Source organism: Hyla sarda, chromosome 11 (genome assembly GCF_029499605.1).
Source record: "Hyla sarda isolate aHylSar1 chromosome 11, aHylSar1.hap1, whole genome shotgun sequence".
NCBI classification, from domain to species: Eukaryota; Metazoa; Chordata; class Amphibia; order Anura; family Hylidae; genus Hyla; species Hyla sarda.
Window position 1 is genome coordinate 9479637 of NC_079199.1, and position 23379 is coordinate 9503015.

Consider the following 23379-nt stretch of genomic DNA (forward strand, 5'->3'; position numbering starts at 1 on the left):
GACTCTGGACGAGGTAGGACCTCCGCAGCTTTCAAGACAATCTCTAGGCCAAAGCCTTGCGGTCTAGGCCTGCGCTAGAGACGGATAGTACTGCATGTACAGAAAATCTTCAGTAAAGATTCCTGCACGTTTTCAGTTCAGCACTGCTGTGGACAATCCATTTATTTTACACTCGCCTCTCGCTCTTGGGAAGGGTGGCGATAGGCCCAGCATCACTCCATAGTTTTAACCCTCACCCTGGCGTCACGAGTGACATGGGTCGAGTTAACCCCTCATATACTACAGCAACACCCCAACTACCCTACACCCCCACCAGGCTACCACAAAATCAATGGGAGGCCATTTGTGTTCTGTGTAAAAATTCCGACCGGAATCTCTGTAGGGCGAAAGGGACCTAAATCTTGGTCTCTCATCCGTAACAGTGAATGCAGATTATGCAGACATTATCCAGGGAGTGTTGCCCATAGCAACCAAAACATTATGAAACTTAATTAGTTGCTATGAGAAACACGGTCATTAGGATATGCTAATAATGAAGCACTAGAGCAGTGTTTCCCATCCAGGGTGCCCCCAGCTGTTGCAAAACTGCAACTCCCAGCATGACCGGACAGCCATTGGCTGGGTCTCATACCTGAAAATTAGTGTTGACTGTAACCAGGAAGTGTTGTCCATAGCAACCAAATGTGGAGAAACCTTATTGGTTGCTAAGGGAAACGGTGCCATTAGGATACGCTAAATGTGATGCCCTAGAGTAGTTTTTTCCAACTAGGGGGCCTCCAGCTGTTGCAAAACTACAACTCTCAGCATGCCCGGACAGCCAACGGCATGCTGGGAGTTGTAGTTTTGCAACAGCTGGAGGCACCCTGGTTGGAAAACACTGCTGTAGAGGCTCAATCGGTAGTTTTGTCAGATCTGACAGGAAGAAAGGAGTAGCGTTCAGTATTATTCCTCCCATCAACGCGAAGGATGCCCCCACATAACCTGACCGACCCCATTATAAGACAGTGGGGGCCCGATGTTTGGCGCTGTAGTCATGGTTTCTGTTTTGAGGGAAACCATGAAGCAGTTTAGTCTCTTTATTGGCACTTCTGTCAGATTTGACCGGAAGACTAGTGCGCAATTCCTACTGTCAAAAGCGACAGGCCCTGAGGGGGGTGGGGGGGCATTTATAAGTCATCGGGGTCCATCAGGTTGGTTTTTGACAGGTCCCCTTGGCTTGATGCCACGACCTGTGCCTTGGTTGACTAGCTCATCTCTGCTACATCTGCATTTAATATTACATCCGCCCCTACATAACCTGCACGTTTGTGTTTTGCGCCGCGGGAAATCAGTCGTTTTAAGGAGAAGCAATAAACGACATTTAAGTAAAACGACTCGAAAAGCTTTTTTTTTTTTCGTTTTAATGCCGAAAGCTGGCGCACACCGAACCGCACTTCAAACAATGTTGGCCCCGCTCCAGAATGTCTCCTGCTCGCCATCATTAATGTTTCAGGAGCGAGCGGGTTCTGTGCTCATTAAGGTGCAGGCTCAGCCCCCCCCCCCCGATCGCAACAGAGCCGGTTATTGTGGAATAGACGCAGGGATGGAAGCCAGGTCTCTACACCTCCAGCCAAGCGCATCCGAGAATCTTCCTTTACAATGGGGCCCGTAACACGCGAGCGAGCTCTCCCAGGGCCCGTCACCGCAAATGATCATCTCCTAATTATATTATTCATCAAAAAATGCATTTTAAGTAATTCTTTGCATTTGGAGAAAATTATGTTTTTACGTAATTTATTTTTTTCATTGGTTGGTGGTGAGTACCATATATAAATATATAAATATATATATTATATATATATATATATAATATAATATAAAATAAATACACACACAATATATATAAAAAAATTTTTTTTATATATATATATATAGATTTTTTTTATATATATTGTGTGTGTATTTATTTTATATTATATATATATATATATATATATATATATATATATATATATATATATATATATATATATATATAATATATAATGTGTGTGTGTGTGTTGTATATATTAGAATATATAAAAATAAATATCATCACCTTGACGGGTTATCCAGGGATATAAAAACGAAGGCCCTCATTTACTAAGAGTGTTGTGTTGGTTTCTTTGTGGGTTTTAATTCTCTACAATTTTTTTGCCACAATATTTCCCTACATTTTTTGAAATTTATTTTTTTTTTGTTTTTTTTATACCTGTTCTGATCTATCGGGTTTTCCTCAGCTAAAATCCTCTACATTTTCTGTGGAAACCTTAGTAAATATGGTGTTTTTTTGTGAAAATGTCGGAGACTCGACCCCTTTTCGGTGACGACTCCCGCTTTCCCAGCGGCCACACCCCTTTTTCGGGTTTTCTCAGTAAAATGGAGAGTTGTTTTTTTTTTTTTTTTTTTAAATTCTGGCACAGACAGAATTTCTGCTGCAATGCGCCAGAATCTGGCGAACAACCCGACAAAATGTCGGGTTTACAATAGTAAATCAGTGCCAATGAGCAAATTCCTTCCAAAAAACAGCACCACCCCTGTCCTCAGGTTGTGTGTGGTATTACAACTTGGCTCCATTCACCCTAATGGAACCGAGGTGGTGCTGTCTTTAAGAGAAATTAGTGCTGCAGTTTTATCTCTCCCGGGATATCCTTTTTAATTCCACTATGGAACTGTTTACCGTATATACTAGAGTATAAGCCAACCCGAGGCCCCTAATTTCACCCCAAAAACCCAGGAAAAGTTATTGACTCGACTATAAGCCTAGGGTGGGAAATACACCATCCCCCCCCCCCCATTTCATCATCCAGACCCCCATCATCATCCCCCCCCCCTCATCATCACCGCCTGTCAATCCCTTCATCAGTGGTCTTCAACCTGCGGACCTCCAGATGTTGCAAAACTACAACTCCCTGCATGCCCGGACAGCCATCAGCTGTCCGGGCATGCTGGGAGTTGTAGTTTTGAAACCTCTGGAGGTCCGCAGGTTGAAGACCACTGCGGCCTTCGTCATCATCGTTCATGCGCGTCCCTGTGCGTCGTCTTCAAGACAACGTCACTAGCCCGGGACAGGCCCGGTGAAAATGGACAGCCCGGAACGACTAACCCTCCCCACCGGACGGTCCCTGCAGCATAGATGGCTCGGACCAGCTCACCCTTCCTTCCCACCGAGGGGAGGTGAGTAGAAAACTAAATGGGGGGGGTGGGGGGGGGGGGGGGTCTGGATGATGACGAAGGCCGCAGTGGTCTTCAACCTGCGGACCTCCAGAGGTTTCAAAACTACAACTCCCAGCATGCCCGGACAGCCGATGGCTGTCGGGGCATGCTGGGAGTTGTAGTTTTGAAACCTCTGGAGGTCCGCAGGTTGAAGACCACTGAGAAGGGATTGACAGGCTGAGAGTTCACTCGAGTATAAGCCGAGGGGGGCGTTTTCAGCACGAAGAATCGTGCTGAAAAACTCTGCTTATACTCGAGTATATACGGTAGATACTAAGCCAGTGGTCTCCAAGCTGTGAACCTCCAGCTGCTGCAAAACCACTACTTCCGGCATGCTGAGAGTTGTAGTTCTGCAGCACCTGGAGGTTCATATTTTATAGACCACTGTACTTATACTGTACTATTTTAGCTCGCCAAACATTGCCTAAATGAGATGCTGTTGTAGCAAAACACATCAACATGGGCGTCATGACAAAACAATTTATGCTTTAAAAAAAAAAGAAAAAAAAAAATATATATATATATATATATATATATATATATATATATATATATATGTTCTATTTCGGCTGCCCAGGTGATTCTTGCCGCCCCCCCCCCCCCCCCCCCCCCCCAGTGGTCAGGTGATCACTTTGATTCTTTCTCCGTGAAAACAATCCTGTGACCTGCACTACAGATCCCATCATGTGCCGGACGCTCACTAATCCTATTTTTGCTGCCTCTGTGACTTTTTATGTTACAAATTTAAAATCTTATTTATTTTCTTCAAGAAAAAAAAATTCCTCCCCGCAGCCATGCTGCTCCGCCGGTAACTTTGAACACTGAATTTAGGCGCAGCTCGCCAGTGAAGGCAGCGATAGGCCAAGCACAAGAATGTGATTCATGAGTGAATAGTTTATCCAGTTCCCCGCAGGGCATCTAGTCGCTGACTACATAATGAATGTGGTGGCGACCCGCTGTTTAATATTAATAGTTCGCCCCAACCTTATTTAATCAGCCAGACCCGGCGCGTGTTCGTTATGGAGCCGCTCCGAATCTCTGCGCCCACGGGGGAAAGACACTAAGTAATAACCGGCTGAGCTCGGAGACGCGTGTTCCGGCCTTTAGTGCACCGTAATTGCTTTGCATTTTTATTTAAGGAATTTCTTATTTCTGGGGAGGAAGATTGATGGGGTACAGGTGATAAGTGAGGCCCAAAAGGAACATGGCTGCCAGAGGAACCCTCCCTTATGTGCCTGCATCTGTGCATCTGAATCTGTGAAGATCTGTCCCTAGGGCAGATAACTTTACGTTAAAGGGGACGTCCAATTTGGTCAATTGATTTCTCGATTGAAGGACCCTTGGGACAACAGGGACAGCCTTGGGATGAATGTTGTTGGTCGCTCTTGCTTATTAATCTAGACAACCAGGAACAAACCTACGAACTCCTCGTTGGCCAGGTTGACGCGTATGCTCACTACATCACTCCTTTTTTAGATGGATGGCCATGGTGAGACTTATGCTCACTAAGGCGCTCTATCAGACTGCTAGGGTGAGGTGTATGCTCACTAACTTGCTCCTCTGGACGGCCAGAGTTAGGCAGATGCTTTTTGCCTCGCTCCTCCAGACAGCCAGGGCAAGGCGTATGCTCAGTACATATCTGCTCCAGACTGTTTGTTGTGGTGAGGCGTATACTCACTACCTCATTCTTTCAGTCTGAAGGAACGACGTAGAGGACGTATCCCTCACCACAACAGTCTGAAGGAACGAGGTAGTGAGCATACACATCACCCAAACAGTGAAAGGTAGTGAGCATATGTGTGACCCTGACATCTGGGACAACGAGGTAGTGAGCATACGCCTTACCCAGACTACCTTTCTGCTTCAGACTATTGGGGGTTATGCGTATGCTTACTATCTTGTTCCTTCAGATTGCCAAGGTTAGGCATATGCTCACCCACCACCTTGTTCCTTTAGTCTGTTGGGGTGAGGCGTATGCTCACTACCTTGCTCCTTCATTTTGCTGGAGTTAGGCGTATGCTCACTACCTTGCTTCTTTAGACTGCTGGGGTGATGTGTATGCTCACTAACTTGTTTATTCAGACTGCCTGGGATAGGTGTATGCTCACTTCCTTGCTCCTTCAGTCTGTTGGGATGAGGCGTATGCTCACTTCCTTGCTCCTTCAGTCTGGGGTGAGGCGTATGCTCACTTCCTTGCTCCTTCAGTCTGTTGGGGTGAGGTGTATGCTCACTTCCTTGCTCCTTCAGTCTGTTGGGATGAGGCGTATGCTCACTTCCTTGCTCCTTCAGTCTGTTGGGATAAGGCGTATGCTCACTTCCTTGCTCCTTCAGTCTGTTGGGATGAGGCGTATGCTCACTTCCTTGCTCCTTCAGTCTGTTGGGGTGAGGCGTATGCTCCTTCAGTCTGTTGGGGTGAGGCGTATCGTATGCTCACTTCCTTGCTCCTTCAGTCTGTTGGGGTGAGGCGTATGCTCACTTCCTTGCTCCTTCAGTCTGTTGGGGTGAGGCGTATGCTCACTTCCTTGCTCCTTCAGTCTGTTGGGGTGAGGCGTATGCTCACTTCCTTGCTCCTTCAGTCTGTTGGGGTGAGGCGTATGCTCCTTCAGTCTGTTGGGGTGAGGCGTATCGTATGCTCACTTCCTTGCTCCTTCAGTCTGTTGGGGTGAGGCGTATGCTCACTTCCTTGCTCCTTCAGTCTGTTGGGGTGAGGCGTATGCTCACTTCCTTGCTCCTTCAGTCTGTTGGGGTGAGGCGTATGCTCACTTCCTTGCTCCTTCAGTCTGTTGGGGTGAGGCGTATGCTCACTTCCTTGCTCCTTCAGTCTGTTGGGGTGAGGCGTATGCTCCTTCAGTCTGTTGGGGTGAGGCGTATCGTATGCTCACTTCCTTGCTCCTTCAGTCTGTTGGGGTGAGGCGTATGCTCACTTCCTTGCTCCTTCAGTCTGTTGGGGTGAGGCGTATGCTCACTTCCTTGCTCCTTCAGTCTGTTGGGGTGAGGCGTATGCTCACTTCCTTGCTCCTTCAGTCTGTTGGGGTGAGGCGTATGCTCCTTCAGTCTGTTGGGGTGAGGCGTATCGTATGCTCACTTCCTTGCTCCTTCAGTCTGTTGGGGTGAGGCGTATGCTTACTACCTGGTTCCTTCAGACTGCCAGGGTTAGGTGAATGCTCGCTCCTCCGTACAACCAGGGTGAGAGGTTAGCCTGCTAAGATGCTCTTCCAGATGGCTAGGCTGAGGCGTATGCTTACCACTTTGCTTCTCCAGACAGCCAGGATGAGATGCATGCTCGCTGCCTCGTTCCTCCAGATGGCCACGGTCAGGCCTACGGTGACTAGTTCAATCAGACAGCCAGGACAAGTTTGGTGTGAGTTAAACATCCACCCATGTGCCAGGTCATGGACCTCCAGCTGTTGCAAAACTACAACTCCCAGCATGCCGGGACAGCCAACGGCTGTCCGGGCATGCTGGGAGTTGTAGTTTTGCAACAGCTGGAGGTCTACAGTTTGGGGAACATTGCTGTAGTTGGAGACAGATATGGGAAGCCTAGATCTGGTGGGATGGCAGAACCCACAGGAGATGGGCCCCCTGATCAGCCCTGGCCTGTCCTTCTCTGGGCCCTAGAAGTTTGTAGTGTAGACCTCGGGCCGCCCCACACATCCGGCTTTGTCTCCAGGAGTCCATGTACTTGAGAAGAACAAAAGTCCGTTCCTTGAAGCAGATGGTGGAGCGCAGTAAAATTGCGGGTTTATTAGACGACATGAGTTACAGATGCTCCTGAGGTGCAAGGAGTAGCCCCCCGGACCATCTGCTGATAAGCCCTCCGTGAATAGAGGCAGCAAGCTTTCTCTTTCGGACCATTGCATGTTAATAGGGGGTGACCCTCCCAGCCCACCGTCCAGCTGCTGCACAATACAAGATCTATATGACAAAAGCTCAGCGAGACCCCCGACCTCCCCCTTGGCTTTTATACTCTCGGAAACCATTTTTTTTTTTTTCTGCATAGCTTTGACCTATGGTAAAGTCAAGGCAGCTCTATGGGAGGGATGGGGGCTTCTGCATTACGAAATGTGAAGTTTAAGTTAGAAGAACTTGTGGAAAGCTGGGTGACTTCCGATTTGGCCGCCATTAGTTTCCCGGATTCCTGCACAATAAAGGTGTATTATTATTATTAATAGAGATGAGCGAACTTACAGTAAATTCGATTTGTCAAGAACTTCTCGGCTCGGCGGTTGATGACTTATCCTGCATAAATTAGTTCAGCTTTCCGGTGCTCTGGTGGGCTGGAAAAGGTGGATATAGTCCTAGGAGACTCTTTCCAAGGACTGTATCCACCTTTTCCAGCCCACGGGAGCACCGGAAAGCTGAACTAATTTATGCAGGAAAAGTCATCAACTGCCAAGCCGAGAAGTTTGTGACGAATCGAATTTACTATAAGTTCGCTCATCTCTAATTATTAATAATAATAATAATATTATTATTATTATTATTATTATTTTTTCATTATTATTATTATTATTGTATTATTTATTTATTCTGCTTTTGGCAATTTACAAGATTTGCCGTATCAGGCATTCGGGAAAGTTGAGTAATAATCTCTGGAGCTATAATATGGTATATATTAGCAATCACCCAACTTTCCCAGAAATGTCCGTTGACTGTTTCGCAGCTGGAGGGCATAGGGGGAGATTTATCAGAACCTGCGCAGAGAGAGAGCGGGGCAGTTGCCCATAGCAACCAAATCGCTTCTTTTAGTTTTTAAAAAAGGGCCTCTGGTTGCTATGGGCAACTGCACCACTCTTATACTACAGATTTTGATAAATCTCCCCATAGGGGGTTATACTTGTCAAAAGGTTGCTGTAGTATTTCAGAAATGTACAAGGCACAGACCACGATTTTACACTGAGCACAAAGAGCGTCTCTGGCTCTGGAGGACCAGCCCTGTCCTGCTTATACATGGTTTGTATGGGCACCGTGTAATGCTTCACTTATCCTGTGGTGGCGCTGCAGGTAAACCAAACACTCATTGCTAGATTACCTCCAAAGATTACAGCGGATCAGTGTCCTGATGTCGGGAGCCCCAGTGATCAGCTGTAATCTAGCAATGAGTGTTTGGTTTACCTGCAGCGCCACCTCAGTATAAGTGAAGCATTACACGGTGCCCATACAAACCAATGAACGGCATGTATAAGCAGGACAGGGCTGGTCCTCCAGAGCCAGAGACGCTCTTTGTGCTCAGTGTAAAATCGTGGTCTGTGCCCTGTACATTTCTGATAAGGTGGTAATATTATTGACTGTTCTTCGGATAATTCCTTATATTCTGTTTTTCTTCTGTTTTCAGCTTTGGAAAAGTGAAGAGGGGGAAGAATATGAAGCGGAAGGTAAGAAGGGGGGTAAAAAGGGGTTGTTCACCTTCTTCTTTTTGTTTGTTTGCCGCTATCATGCACACTCACAATCACTAGTCCTACCGCAAATTCTGTTCAATTCCAGCACAGCTGCATCTATGCTTTTCATTATTTTAACTGGGTCATGTGATCACTAATCTGACCCCCAGAAAATCAGTGTTTAATGTGTCAGAAGAAGCAGTCAGTCCTGGGTCAGCTGCCTTCATGTGAACTACAAGATGATGACATCACCTATCAAATAGCTCCTGCTAGCCTCCAGACCCCTCCCATCTAGCTCTATCTGTATACTGCTGCTATCGCTATGGGATCAGGATATAATAGTAGTTATACACATTCCCTCATGCTCTGTGTACTGCGGCTGCTATCTCTATGGGAGTATAATAGTAGATATAACCCACCCGAGACTGTTCACACGTTGCATTTTTCCTGTTTTTTTTTTTGTTTGTTTGTTTTTTTATACATTTTTTTTGCTGTGATTTTTCTGAAATCGTATGAAAGTTGCACTCTTTTTTACTTGCACAAATCGCAGTAAAGATGCCTGATTTTTATGGGAATTTTGGAAAATTACAGCAAAAACACGTCAAAATGCTATACAAACACTAACAAATATGCATTAAAAACGCAAAATGTAGCATGAACACTTCAAATCTTCATAAAACTCCTCAGTTGTGATCATAGATTAAATCACGATCGCCTCCTGGCAATATTTCTCTAAAAAAACACACTTTGAATAAGAAAGTACACCAAAATTGCACCTAATGTGAACTGACCCAAGCCCATGAATCTCAGCAGTTTAGGCTTCTGGAGTCTAGCTGGGTGATTGGTAGATGACCAGGTAATCTCATTAGGGAAACTGCAGGGATAAGGCTCCATCCCTTCTCTCTGCAAAGCCAGAGGCATCATAGGAAATGTTGGCAGCATTAAAAAATATTGAGGAAATTGGAATTGGTATGGCTAAAAAAAAACACGCCTGCCATATGAGCTAAAATAGGTGAGCACAAGGTATACACAAGAACCTTTTTTTTAAATATTTTCTATTATCCTATTCTGTGCTATATACCCAAAAAGGAGAGGAAGAAAACAAACATACAGGGTAAATGTCACAATACAATGGAAAGGGGAAGTTAATGGGGTCTGTGTCCCACTAGGACGTCATTGATATTAGGTCAAATACGTAGCCTATTTGTGCATTAAACATGGATTGTAAATCTGACACTGAACGTGTCCTTACAATGTGTATTGTGACCAACCACAGGATCACGTCACGATGCGGCTCAGGTTAGTTTGTAGCACATCTTGTTGGACGTTGCTGGGATATAATTGTCTGCGTCTTCCTCGCCGCGGTTCCTGCAGGATCGCCTTTCATGTGTCCCTCCTGTAATCCTGCTTTGTTTATTAGGAGTCGGTGACTTGTAGGCTGCCATATAGTCTTACAGCTCACTAGATTTATATGTCAGGTTATTCAGATACCAGGGATACAGCGCAGCGTCCGTCTTTCCTTCTAAACCAGTATAGTTTATCCTGAATTTCTGCATTTCACCCCGAAATGTAATGCTATATATGACATATCCCACACAATTGGGGGTGAATGCAAGTAGGAAGTAAAGTGCTTGGAGCAACCAGAGATCCCAAAATATCCAAACTTAGTTTATATAGAATATATATCTATGATATAGAAAAAAAAATCCATAAAAAATCCCAAATGATACTCCGACGCATTTCGAATTGTTGACTACTCTTATTCATGGCACAAGTTACAGATGAGACTTAACATGCTTATATAGTGGGAAGAGTTAAAATCTACTACGTAAGATCTTTAGTTCTGTGTGTAGAACTGTGTTTTCCATTCAGTGTGGTGGGAGTTGTAGTTTTGCAACAGCTGGAGGCATACTGTTTGTAAAACACTGGTGTATGATCTGCCATGAATGAGTTTAAAAAAACAAAATGTTGTATGTATTATTATAATATTATTATTATTATTATGTTGATTTTAATAATAAAAATAATCATAATAATGCAATTATATTAATCCTTACATGTTTTCAGAACGGTAATATTATGATTATAAAAAAAAATCTGTATATATAGAGAGAAATAGTTTTTTTTTTCTTTTTATCTTCTGTCTGTCTAAATAAACAATTTGATTCAGTATCTCTACGAGCTGGAGACAATTAATTATTATTATTATTATTTTTTATATATTCCCTTGCATCCTATGTTGGGAATCAGTTGCCCGTGCTCCCATCCATTACTATAGATTCTCAGTTACATATGTCTGGCTGTGAGCTGATCACAATCATAGATAAAAAATAAATAAAATCACGAACTATGTTCAGGCTACCAAAGTAGTTTTAAAGAGTGGTCCCCTGTATTATCTGGAGCAGATACCCCCCCCCTTTTTATTTAATACCCCCCCCCCCCCTTTATATTTGTTCTCAGCCCCTATGATCTCCGTGTTTACTGGTGGCTGAACTCAAGAACTTGCGCACATTACGTTGATATCTTGCGCGGCGATTTTTTTATTTTATTATTTTTTTTAACTTTCTTCTGCCGTGACGCTTTATTAAGTAGATGACAAATTAGCCGATTAGGCCTTACCCCAAGAGCCGGCGCCCCCCGAGCCCCGGGACGTGTACAGGAACGATTAGTATTCCAGTGGAAGGTAATGAAGCAGGAAATGATGGCGGGCCTGTCTGCAACCCTCTACCGTATCCTGCGGGCACATCAGAAAGGGGCGGGGATATGAGTGACAAATTGCATTCAAACCTAAGACCTCCCAAACTCACGTTTTAACTTTTTTTTTTATTTTGATTTTTTATTCTCCTCTATCCAGGCTGCTTTATTTGCAAGGCATGTGACCTGCAGGAGACCATGGTGGATCTGACGCAGGTTTAGCGTTGTCGCTCACGCTGTAGTGCAGCTTTTATACCAGAACCCAGAAATGGATCATAGATATTGATTGATTGATAGATATATATTTTTTTTTTAAGTAAAAAGCAATGTTTGTAATTTTCTCACAGTTGCGTATTCAGCTCCTATGCAGACCTATGTGTTTCCATGGTTACAGACTACAAACAAGCCCTCCTGTAGTCTGATCCTGACGCTGTATGTTACCCTTTTCCCCTTCTTTCTCCTCTTCATATATATCGAGTCTATAAGTTATTAACACAGGACTGTGTGGGGGGGGGGGGGGGCACTGGGTGTTTTGTAGTTGGATCATGGAGAGCCAATGATTTTTGTAAGAGCTGTATACCAAAAATGACTTGACTTTTAGATGCAATGTAATACAAATACCTGTTAAAGGGGTACTCCGGTGGAAAACCTTTTTTTTTATGTCTTTTATAAGTCAACTGGTGGCAGAAAGTTAAACAGATTTGTAAATGACTACTATATAAAAAATGTTACCCTTCCAGTACTTTTTTGCAGCTGTATGTTACAGAGGAAATTCTTTACTTTTTGAATTTCTTTATTGTCTTGTCCACAGTGCTCTCTGCTGACACCTCTGTCCGTGTCAGGAACTGTCCAGAGCAGCATAGGTTTGCTATGGGGATTTTATCCTGCTCTGGACAGTTCCTGATAAGGGCATCAGGTGTCAGCAGAGAGCACTGTGGACAAGGAAAAAAAAGATTCAAAAAGAACAGAATTTCCTCTGTAGCATACAGCTGCTAAAAAGTACTGGAAGGGTAAAGATTTTTTTAATAGAAGTAATTTACAAATCTGTTTAACTTTCTGGCACCAGTTCATTAAAAAAAAGTTTTTTCCACCGGAGTACCCCTTTAAGTCTACATACCATACAAAAATGGCACCAGCTCCTGGACATGTATGAGATCTCCATTTGTTGGTCTTTCCACTAGGGCAGCTTCGGTTTTGGAACCCGGACGACCTCAGCGCTTCACAGACGGTGCTGTGTCCGGACCAGGACTGGGTAGAGGAGAAGTTACAGCTGATCTGTGAAGATCTCGGCATCACCCGGGACGGTCACCTGAACAGGAAGAAACTTATTTCTGTCTGTGAACAATATGGATTTCAGAACCTGGACAAAGAGGTGAGTCAGCTGACTGTTCAAGACAGATTCATGTGGAGTTCCCCTTTAATATGCTAGAGATAAGAGAGATCAAAAGCATATGTTTAAGAAAGGCCTACAAAATGTGTGAACCCTCTGAGTGAGCCATAGATTTATACAGACTACACTTTGTTCCTGAAACAGCGCCACTCCTATCCATGGGTTAGATCTGGTATTGCAGCTCTGCTCTAGTTAAGTAAACCTGTGGACAAGTGTTGGCGCTGTTTTTGGAAGAAAGCAGCCATGTTTTTATGCTTTAGAGGGACCTGTCAGCTGCCATTCATGTTTCAATCCACTCGTACTGTGAGGGTCTATTCACACGGCGGAATTTCTGCTTGTGGAATTCCGCCACATACGAAAGCCCAATACACTTCTATGGGAGTGTGGAATCCCATAGAAGTGTATTGGGCTTTCATATGTGGCGGAATTCCACAAGCAGAAATTCCGCCGTGTGAATAGACCCTTAGATGCGGTCTCTCTCATCCCTGTCCCCATTTGATTGACAGTTGACTGGAAGCCGAGCCCTGTTTCCTAAACTTGTGCCAGCGTACAATTTATATGTACAGAGCAGGAACAAGATTTGGAAACAGGGCTCGGCTTCCAGATGACTGTCAATCAAGCATGGATGGGAGGAAGATGAGGAGGCGTTCCAGACCTCAGTTTAGAACATTAATTGCAGCTGACAGTTCCCCTTTAAGGAAAGAGATATTTACTTCTACTTTCGAGTTTGGAGAAGGTTTTGGTTCTCCTTTTCTTGTTTCTCTTTTGAGTACCGGTTTGAGAAGATGGTTAAAAGTAGAATTTCCCCTTGACAGAACACGCGGAGCAGCCTCGCCAATTACAGGTTTTTCGTTTTAGGAAAAAATGATTTGCCTTCCCAGACTGCCCTCTAGTGCTCAAAATAAGGAACTGCAGTTCTTCAAAAACTGCACAATGTGGAATTACAACTTGACTGTATTCACTTCTATGGAACAGCTGCAATACCACACACAGCCTGCTGTTTTTGGAAGAATTTTTTTTTGTTTTTTTTTGGATAATCCCTCTTAAAGGGGTACTCCGTCCACAGACATCTTATCCCCTATCAAAAGGGCTCATTTCTACTCGTACCCCCCCCCCCCCCAATCTCCGTGCCTCACCCGGTATTCTAATCAGAATGTTTAGAATGCTGGGTTTCTTCGGCTGGAGACGTGAAGTCGCACCACGCCCCCTCCATTCACGTCTTTCTCCGTAGAAGAGAGTGCAAAAAGGCGCCAATTGTCTGTCAGCAAACTTGCTTACATTTCTTATATGATGATTTTAAAGTGTACATATCACCATTATAACAAGCAGGTCTTTACGACGGTTTTTAATGTGACGGTGCCCATTTAAAGGGTTACTCCGGTGAAAAACTTTTTTTTTTTTTTTAAATCAACTGGTGCCAGAAAGTTAAACAGATTCGTAAATTACTTCTTAAATTACTACTAAATCTTAATCCTTCCAGTACTTATTAGCTGCTGAATACTACAGTGGAAATTCTTTTCCGTTTGAAACACAGAGCTCTCTGCTGACATCATGAGCACAGTGCTCTCTGCTGACATCTCTGTCCATTTTATGAACTGTCCAGAGTAAAAGGAAATCCCCATACCAAACATATGCTGTTCTGGACAGTTCCTAAAATGGACAGATATGTCAGCAGAGAGCACTGTGCTCGTGATGTCAGCAGAGAGCTCTGTGTTTCGAAATGAAAAGAATTTCCGCTGTAGTATTCAGCAGCTAATAAGTGCAGGAAGGATTAAGATTTTTTAATAGAAGTAATTTACAAATCTGTTTAACTTTCTGGCCCCAGTTGATAAAAAAAAAAAAAAAAAGTTTTTCACCGGAGTACCCCTTTAAGATTTATTTACATAGGACAAGAGAGTAATGATAAAAATGCAAAACCTATAATACAGCTTTGTCTTCTACAGGCCCTGGAGGACGCCTTACAGAACTTGGACCAAGATGACACCATGAGCCTCCAGGACTTTTTCTATGAAGTCTGTAAAAATACCAAACCCCCCACCCCATCCTCCTCCACCCCTTATCGACAGCTGAAGAGGCACCTCTCTCTGCAGGTAACAATCAGCAACCAAGAGGCTGTCAAAATTAGAAAAACATGGCGGCTTTCTTCTACAAACAGTGCCATGTCTGTCCACAGGTTGTGTGTAGTATTGCAGCTTAGCCCCATTCACTTCAGTGGAGCTGAGGCAAGTGTCCATACAACCCATGGCCAGGAGTGACTGGTGGAAAGCAGAAAGGTTTTAATTTTGTACAATCGTCCATACTAGCCGTGATACCTGATGGTCTTGTATTGCAACATGCATGGTCTCAACGTGGTACCACAAGTGGTGTAGGGAAATACCTGATCACTTTGTGACGCCAGGGCACCGTTAGCCTAAACACGGTCTGAGGTTTGAGACAGCTTCTCCTGGGCCAGACACAGGGAGTAAATGAACACACTGACGTCAGGTTACGGATAATTGTCTTTACTGAGCTGGTGCAGATGGTAATACACATATAGTATGGTGCAGTGTAACCCCTTGGGAGCTCTGTTACCTTGCTGGGACTTGTGGTGCTTTCTCCCAATAAATTGATACTGACTTGAGAGACTTGAAGATTGATCCTGGTAGTTGGGTTCTGTCAAGCTTCCTCCGCCGGGGCATGAACTTCCACCGTGCGGGTGATCCTTGCAGAATGACCGGATAAAGTAGATTTGATCTGGGCCTTCCCTGAGGGCCCACAACACACCTTCCACCTTTACTGGAGCTCAGACTGATCTGGGGAAACTCCTCCCCCACTACACTATATGGGCTAGAATTTAGGGGTTCCCATTGGCAGGCCGGGTCACATGGGGGTACACTGCTCTCTGCTTAAAGGCACAGGAACACATAAATAACATAAGGATAACGACAAAATAATTATAAAAAAAATAGATTAACTTTGTGCTTAAACATAATCACTATGACAATAAGTCTTTCAGTGGGCCCAACACTTGTGCTGCAGGTCTGTCCGAAGCCACATGACAGCCTTTGGACACCACACAAATACGTGGATTATGCGGGAATACCACTGACCATGTGTTTTTTATGATGGCAGCCAATGACCCCTGAGGGTCTGTGTCCAGTAGTCTTAGGTCTCAGCCCAGAAGTTTCCTCCATATCAAGAGCGTACAAGTCTCTATCGCCGTGAGCGCTCCTCATTATTTCACCCAAACATTGACCCAAATCTCCTGAACTTATATTTTCCAGCCTTACGATGAGAGCGGGAGGAGGACTCTGACCCCATCCGCCATGACTGGGACAATCGGCTTCCTCTTATTTTCCAAACTTGATGATGGAACGGGCTATGGATCTGTGGAGGACATCATAGACTTGTGGCATGAAGAAGGACTGGAGAACGGACCGGCCATACTCAAGGTGATACGAAAGGAAGGAAAACCTCACCTTGTGTGGATAAAGATCCATGTGTCTATGTGGGGGTCAAGTCCTGGGGAAAAAAGTGTGGGAACTCGCCCAAGATTTCCACTCAAAGGCTGGTCCTGCTAATGGGAACTGCTTTGGAGAAAGTGCAGGAACTCAGTTCCCACCTTAGTTCCCAGGACTTGAGCCCTGTGTTTAGACTGTATGCTGCTTTTTATTAAATTCACAAAGTTTTGCTGAATTGGGTTAGTGCCAAAAAAAAAAAAAAAAAAAAAAAAAACATACCCATCATTGCTAGATTACGAATTCAGCACTGCTACATCACTACAGGAATTGTTGGGCTATCTTTGTATGTCTCCCCTTTATCTGATATCTGTCATCATTGTTCTTTACACTTTTCTGGTCTTCAGGCTCTAGATTTTAGCTTAGAAGGGAAACTCAATCTGATGGAATTGACCATGACTCTGGAGAATGAGCTTCTGATCACCAAAAATGAGATCTACCAGGCGGCTCTGGTCAGCTTCCGCTCCGAGATCAGGCACTTATTGTAAGTTGGCATTTTATTGGGGCCTCTGTTGGGTTAAATAGTTAGGGTGACCCCCACCCCCAACAGTGACTGCACCAGACCCCCAGTTGTCGGAGAAATCACAAGAGATAAATATATATATAATGTGTGTCCCAGAATGTTATAGCGTCCATTGGAACATGTTTTTATTAACAATGTATATACCATCTTATATGTTTGGGTTGATGGCCTGTCCACAATATAATCCTTCAATCAGCGTGGTGCGGACACATGGCTCCACCCAGCCATCAGATGATGGGGCCATAAGCACAGCGCCATTAATTGTATAGTGGCGGCATCTAGTAACTGCACCGCTGCTCCCACTGAAGTGAATAGGAGTTGAGCTGAAGCTACTCGGTGCCACCACTATACAATGAATGGGGCCGGACCTCCGTCCCTTGTATATTGTGGGGCGTCAAAGCTGATGGTCAAGCGGGTGACCCAATATCCACTCTCTACAGGGAACGGGCTGACCAGACGATGCGAGAAAAAGAGAAGCTGCGCATGGATCTGGAGAAAAATGAAAAACTGAAAAGTCTGATGGCATCAGAGGTGGACGACCATCATGCCGCCATTGAGCGCCGTAATGAATACAACCTTCGGTTTGTACCTTTTTATGTTTGGGGGCTTTTATGGGTTACTGTGTTTATTGTTTGTGTCCCTTGACCTGTCCAAACATATTGATCGGTTGGGTCTGGGTGTTTTAGACCTCCATTAATCACTAGATCCAGCTGGGAGAAGCACTGGGCTGTGCGCTTCACTCCCTGGCTCGCTGCTGAAGATGGGCTCCCTCCCTAGACTTATAATGAAGCCAGTCTCCTGCAGTGATTTGTAAAAGGCAGCAAGCCGAGGAGTGAAGGGCTGAGGCGTATACTTCTCCTGGCTCTAACAATCTGTGGGGGTGTGAACACTCAGACCACTGACCAATCAAAAAAAGTGAAAGAAGGTGAACATGTCTCCTTGGTGATTGACCACATTAAGCAGCTGGACCCTCATGAATCCTCCTGAATGACTATACTGAACCCCCCTCACCATGGTGTCCGTCATCCCTGATTGGACAAGTTGCCTTAAAGGACTAATACAAAGACAGTGAGACGGGCAACTCAATGCCAAATTGGCGCTACCTAAGCCTTGACTTTATTTTCACTAGTTTTACTTTAGATCAGTGTTTTCCAACCAGGGTGCCTCCAGCTGTTGCAAAACTACCACTCCCAGCATGCCCAGACAGCCGTTGTAGTTTTTCAACAGCTGGTGATGCCCTGTTGGAAAACGCTGCCTTTGATTCCGGTTGTGTCTCAACCCATATGTCATACATGCTGTGGCTTGATATCTGATCTATTAAAACATTTTTTGAATGATTCAAAGGCGGTGGTCTCCAAGCTGAGGCCCACAAATGTTACAAAACTACAACTCCAAATATATATATATATATATATATATATATATATATATTGTGTTGTATTGTATATATGTATTGTGTGTGTGTATATATATTGCTCAAAAATATAAAGGGAGCACTTAAACAACACAATGTAACTCCAAGTCACTGACACTTGTGTGAGATCCCACTGTCCACTCAGGAAGAACACTGATTGACAATCAATTTCACATGGAACAGACAACAGGTGGAAATTATAGGCAATTAGGAAGACACACCCAATAAAGGAGTTGTTCTGCAGGTGGTGACCACAGACCACTTCTCAGTTCCTATGCTTCCTGGCTGATGCTTTGGTCATTTTTGAATGCTGGTGGTGCTTTCACTCTAGTGGTAGCATGAGCCGGGTCTACAACCCACACAAGAGGCTCAGGTAGTGCAGCTCATCCAGGATGGCACATCAATGCGAGCTGTGGCAAGAAGGTTTGCTGTGTCTGTCAGCGTAGTGTCCAGAGCATGGAGGTGCTACCAGGAGACAGGCCAGTACATCAGGAGACGTGTAGTAGGCCGTAGGAGGCAACAACCCAGCAGCAGGACCGCTACCTCCGCCTTTGTGCAAGGAGGAGCAGGAGGAGCACTGCCAGAGCCCTGCAAAATGACCTCCAGCAGGCCACAAATGTGCATGTGTCCACCCAAACGGTCAGAAACAGACTCCATGAGGGTGGTATGAGGGCCTGACATCCTCCAGCGTGACCGGTTTGGCGGTGGGTCAGTAATGGTGTGGGGTGGCATTTTTTTGGGGGGCCGCACAGCCCTCCATGTGCTTGCCAGAGGTAGCCTGACTGCCATTAGGTACCGAGATGAGGTCCTCAGACCCCTTGTGAGACCATATGCTGGTGCGGTTGGCCCTGGGTTCCTCCTAATACAAGACAATGCTAGACCTCATGTGGCTGCATTGTCAGCAGTTCCTACAAGAGGAAGGCATTGATGCTATGGACTGGCCGCCCGTTCCCCTGAATCCGATTGAGCACATCTGGGACGTCTCGCTCCATCCACCACAGACTGTCCAGGAGTTGGCGGATGCTTTAGTCCAGGTCTGGGAGGACATCCCTCAGGAGACCATCCTCCACCTCATCAGGATCATGCCCAGGCGTTGTAGGGAGGTCATACGGGCACGTGGAGGCCACACACACTACTGAGCCTCATTGGGACTTGTATTAAGGACATTACATAAAGTTGGATCAGCCTGTAGTGGGGTTTTCCACTGTGATTTTGAGTGACTCAATTTAATAATATTTAAGACTTTGGGCTCTTCAAGAGTTCCTAATATTTGGAGAACAATATACAGCTTTGTCTCTTGTCTGAATCTTATAGAAAGCTGGATGAGGAGTACAAAGAAAGAACTGGGGCCCTTAAAGCAGAGCTGAGAAAAGAGCGGGAGCAGATATTACAACAAGCCAACCGTCAGCGAGTGGAGCTGGAGCAGGAGGTCGATAAGTTAAAACTGGAAGAAAATTACCTCCGGGATCGGCTCACGTTATCCATAAAGGTATTACTTTTGGACTTTACTTTATAAAATTTTTTTATTGTATATTAAGGTTTATTGGGCAACGGGATAATCTCTGGGAGCTATAAAAGGGGTATTCCAGGATTTTTATTTTATTTGACTATGCTACAGGAGCTGTAAAGTTAGTGTAGTTCATAATATAGTGTCTGTACCTGTGTTTGATTGCTGGCCTCACAATTCTTATATAATCTTTGCCCCCACGTTCATTTTTAGCAGAATACAAAATGAGTTATCTTGGGCCTTTCTCAGGTTGCAGTGTGGCCCGAGACATAACATCACTAGTCAGGTGTTGAAAAGGAGCGTGTTTGTGCTTTAATGGTTGAAGTGGCCGCTGGGTGCAAGGGAGATCATTGTCCACATGGCTGCAGGGAATTGTAGTTTCAAGCACAGCACGCATGTAAGGGAGCCTAGCTGTGCGGCAATAGGTGGGGTGGCTGATGTGGGGGAGGGAGTTTAGTCACCTCCCACCTAGATACAAGGAATCCTGGGGATTGTAGTTGGAGGGAGGCCACAGGAACAGGAAACGGCCATTTCAAACAAACAAGCCAGCAGCTAAATTGGGGGGAGACACAGGACATGGCATTTACCACCAACACAAGCACAGATCCTTGGTAAGAATGTCCATTACTGTTTGACAGGTAATAAGTAAAGTCACCTTATGTTGGATAACCCCTTTTTAATCTTGTGTGTGCATTGAACCTGTCTTTTTAGGAGAACACCCGTATGGAGAATGAGTTGTTGGAAACATCTGAGAAGCTGGTGGACTGCGAGGCATTGACGGGCAAGCTGCAAAGGACTCTGGACAACATACTACGGGAGAAGGTCAGTGAAGCTTTGTACAAGGTTGGTTTGATATGTCAGTTATGGTCCATATCTGTAGAATTGGGATCTGGTGAATCCTGTCTCCATAGAGTTCAATGGAGAGATTGCTGTGTCCTCTCCTTGAGAGTCTATAGAAGTAAGTATTGAGCAGTAGTTGAGCAAACGGAGCTGGTGGCTGGTATTGAATTTTTGTCTTTCTTTTCCCTGGAAGTTCATTTTCTGCAGCCTACAAAATGTGTTGTCTCGGACCTTTCCCAGCTTGCTGTGCGGCCTGAGACATTACATCACAAGTCAGGTGCTAAAAGGGGGCTTGGCTGCGCCATCTGTGGTGTGTAAAGTCAGCCCCATGATGACGTTACCATCCCACATGCATGCATTCATCATCACACAGATCCACAGCTTTTGTGTCAGGTTATGCTGTGCTGCAATGGGTTGGCTGACCGATGTCTGGGAGGAAAAGAAGGCACCTCCTACCTTGAAACAAAGGATTCTGGGGATTGTAGTCTGAGGGAGGTCACAGAAGCAGCAAGTAGCCAGTTCCCAAAAACAAGCCAGCATCATGATGGGGACTCAGCCATGTACCACCAACACAAGCACAGACCCCTGTATGACACTAATTTACTAAAGCCCCCTCATGTTGGCTAAATTCTTTAACCTCTATGGACTCCCTGTATTCCTGATGACTCTGGTCCCAGAGATCCCATAAAGATGGGACTACTCTTTAGGATAGTCCAGAGTAGAAGAACTCTTCTGTTAGATCAGTGGTCTCCATACTGTGGACCAGCTTGGTGTTGTGGATAAACAAACTCTAGAAAGGTGGTTGTAAAAAAAAAAAATCTCTCATCATTGAGTTTCTTGTTTTGAATGAAAGTAAAAAAACTTTTTTTCTTTTTTTTTTGTAGTTTGGAGACCTGGATCCGAACTGTGTTGAGTTTTTCCGTCACGAGGAGAAGTTGATGCAGGTTCGGAATGAATATGAGAGGCAGCGCAGGGTGAGTGCACGGATCAGTAGTCGCCTGCTGCTTCACGGGAAAGGTCAGCTTGTAAATACTCATCCTGACCCGTCATTCATTTCCCCCAGGAGCTTCAGGATCGCATTGATGAATTACAGCTGGAGCTCGAAGATTATAGAGCGCAGGGCATTCGAGGCTTAAGAACATCACTGAAGACTTCATTATTTGATGAAATGGATAATAAAAATGCTGTGGACTATGACCAAGGTAATAAAGAACCCCCATACAGCAATATCAGGATCTGGGAATTGAACCAGAAGCTTTAAATTAAAGGGATATTCCGGCCAAATACATCTTATCCCCTATCCAAAGGATAGAGTATAAGATGTCTGATCTCCGTGCAGCACCCGCATTCTATGAACACGTCCCACCACACCCCCTCCATTCATGTCTATGGGAAGAGGCGTGAGGTCTCTTCTCCAGTCCAGGGTTCCAAAACTGGAGATGCAGCCCTGTATAGAATGTGAGTGCTGCGGGGGGGGGGGGGGGGGGGGGGGCAGCTGCGGGCCCCCCACGATCAGATATTTTATCCTCTATTATCCTTTGGATAGGGGATAAGATGTATTTGGCCGGAATACCCCTTTAAGTGTATACTTGATATACTTCAGGAGATAAGGTCACCATGAATGGAAGCGTCAATTGCCCTTGGATGTCTAGGCTAATTCTAGACTATAGGAGGAAACCTAATCTTATGAAGACCATGTGAAAGTGAACTGTGGACCTCCAGATGTTGCTAAATTACAACTCCCAATCATTGGCTGTGGGGACATACTGGGAGTTGTAGGTTTGGAGACCTAGGCCATATAATATACATTCAGATATATAACTACATGATCATCAATGCTATCCACCCAGCCGTGAAACCAGTCACTGAAAAACAATGTTTGGATGTGGTGGACCTTGAATTGGATAGCCTGATAAATGAGGTGATGAAAATCAGTACATGCACGGCCGTGTTATAAAGGGGTCCTCCCCTAGAAGCCGTGCTGGATAGGAAAATATGGTGCATCATGGATGCTCCGCAAAGTGGCTACCACTCCATAATGGGGAAGTGCAGAGACTCAATGTGCTGCCATAGAGTCACGCACATAGTCTTGTTGTATCAATTGGGTATAATGGTAATATAATGATTATGTTTAATGTGATCGTCGATATCATGCAGGTATCGGATCTGAGGAGTGTCCTCCGCTCAACATGAGTATCGAAGCTGAGATGGCCATCGAGCAGATGAGGGAACAACACCAAAGGGAAGTGGAGCAGTTAAAGATGGAGCTGGAATCTAAAGTAAGACTTGTTTCTTGTCCTTTTTAAATATGGGTACCTCACTTTTTACTATATATTTTTTGGACCCACTGGGCACCTATGAGTGGACTGGTTGTTCTCGATGGAAAAGGCCAAGGTAACAAGTGGTCCAACACAATAGAATCAAAGTCCAATAATAACGTCCACTACCTGGATGGTAGCAGCTACACCATGTGGGACGCTGACGGGTGTTCTGCTCCTTAAGAAATAAGTGTTACCAAAAACACAGTGAGCAAAATTAGAAAAGGATGCACTTACCCATTCAACTTGCTTGAAGAAATTTAAAGGGGTACTCCACTGGAAAACTTATTATTATTATTATTATTATTATATATATATATATATATATTTTAAATAAACTGGTGTCATAAAGTTAAACAGATTTGTAAAGGACTTCTATTTAAAAATTGTAATCCTTCCAGTAGTTATTAGCTGCTGTATGCTCCACAGGAAGTTCTTTTCCTTTAACTTCCTTTCTGTCTGACCACAGTGCTCTCTGCTGACACCTCTGTCCAGGAACTGTCCAGAGTAGGAGCAAATCCCCATAGCAAACTTCTCCTGCTCTGGACAGTTCCTAAAATGGACAGAGGTGTCAGCAGAGAGCA

General features: G+C 44.7%; 1 protein-coding gene across 5 annotated transcripts in view; it reads left to right on the top strand.

Moving 5' to 3' along the window:
• The window catches only part of NIN (ninein), a 135898-nt gene that overhangs the window by 78075 nt on the left and 34444 nt on the right, over positions 1–23379 (top strand). For all 5 annotated transcript variants that reach the window (XM_056545195.1, XM_056545194.1, XM_056545196.1 and 2 more), the window contains 11 exons: positions 8570–8609; positions 12488–12678; positions 14640–14786; positions 15960–16127; positions 16541–16677; positions 17157–17297; positions 19445–19619; positions 20349–20459; positions 21362–21451; positions 21541–21679; positions 22635–22756. In XM_056545195.1, the coding sequence (XP_056401170.1) occupies positions 8570–8609; positions 12488–12678; positions 14640–14786; positions 15960–16127; positions 16541–16677; positions 17157–17297; positions 19445–19619; positions 20349–20459; positions 21362–21451; positions 21541–21679; positions 22635–22756 (1461 nt within the window). The remainder of the gene's footprint in view (positions 1–8569; positions 8610–12487; positions 12679–14639; positions 14787–15959; positions 16128–16540; positions 16678–17156; positions 17298–19444; positions 19620–20348; positions 20460–21361; positions 21452–21540; positions 21680–22634; positions 22757–23379) is intronic.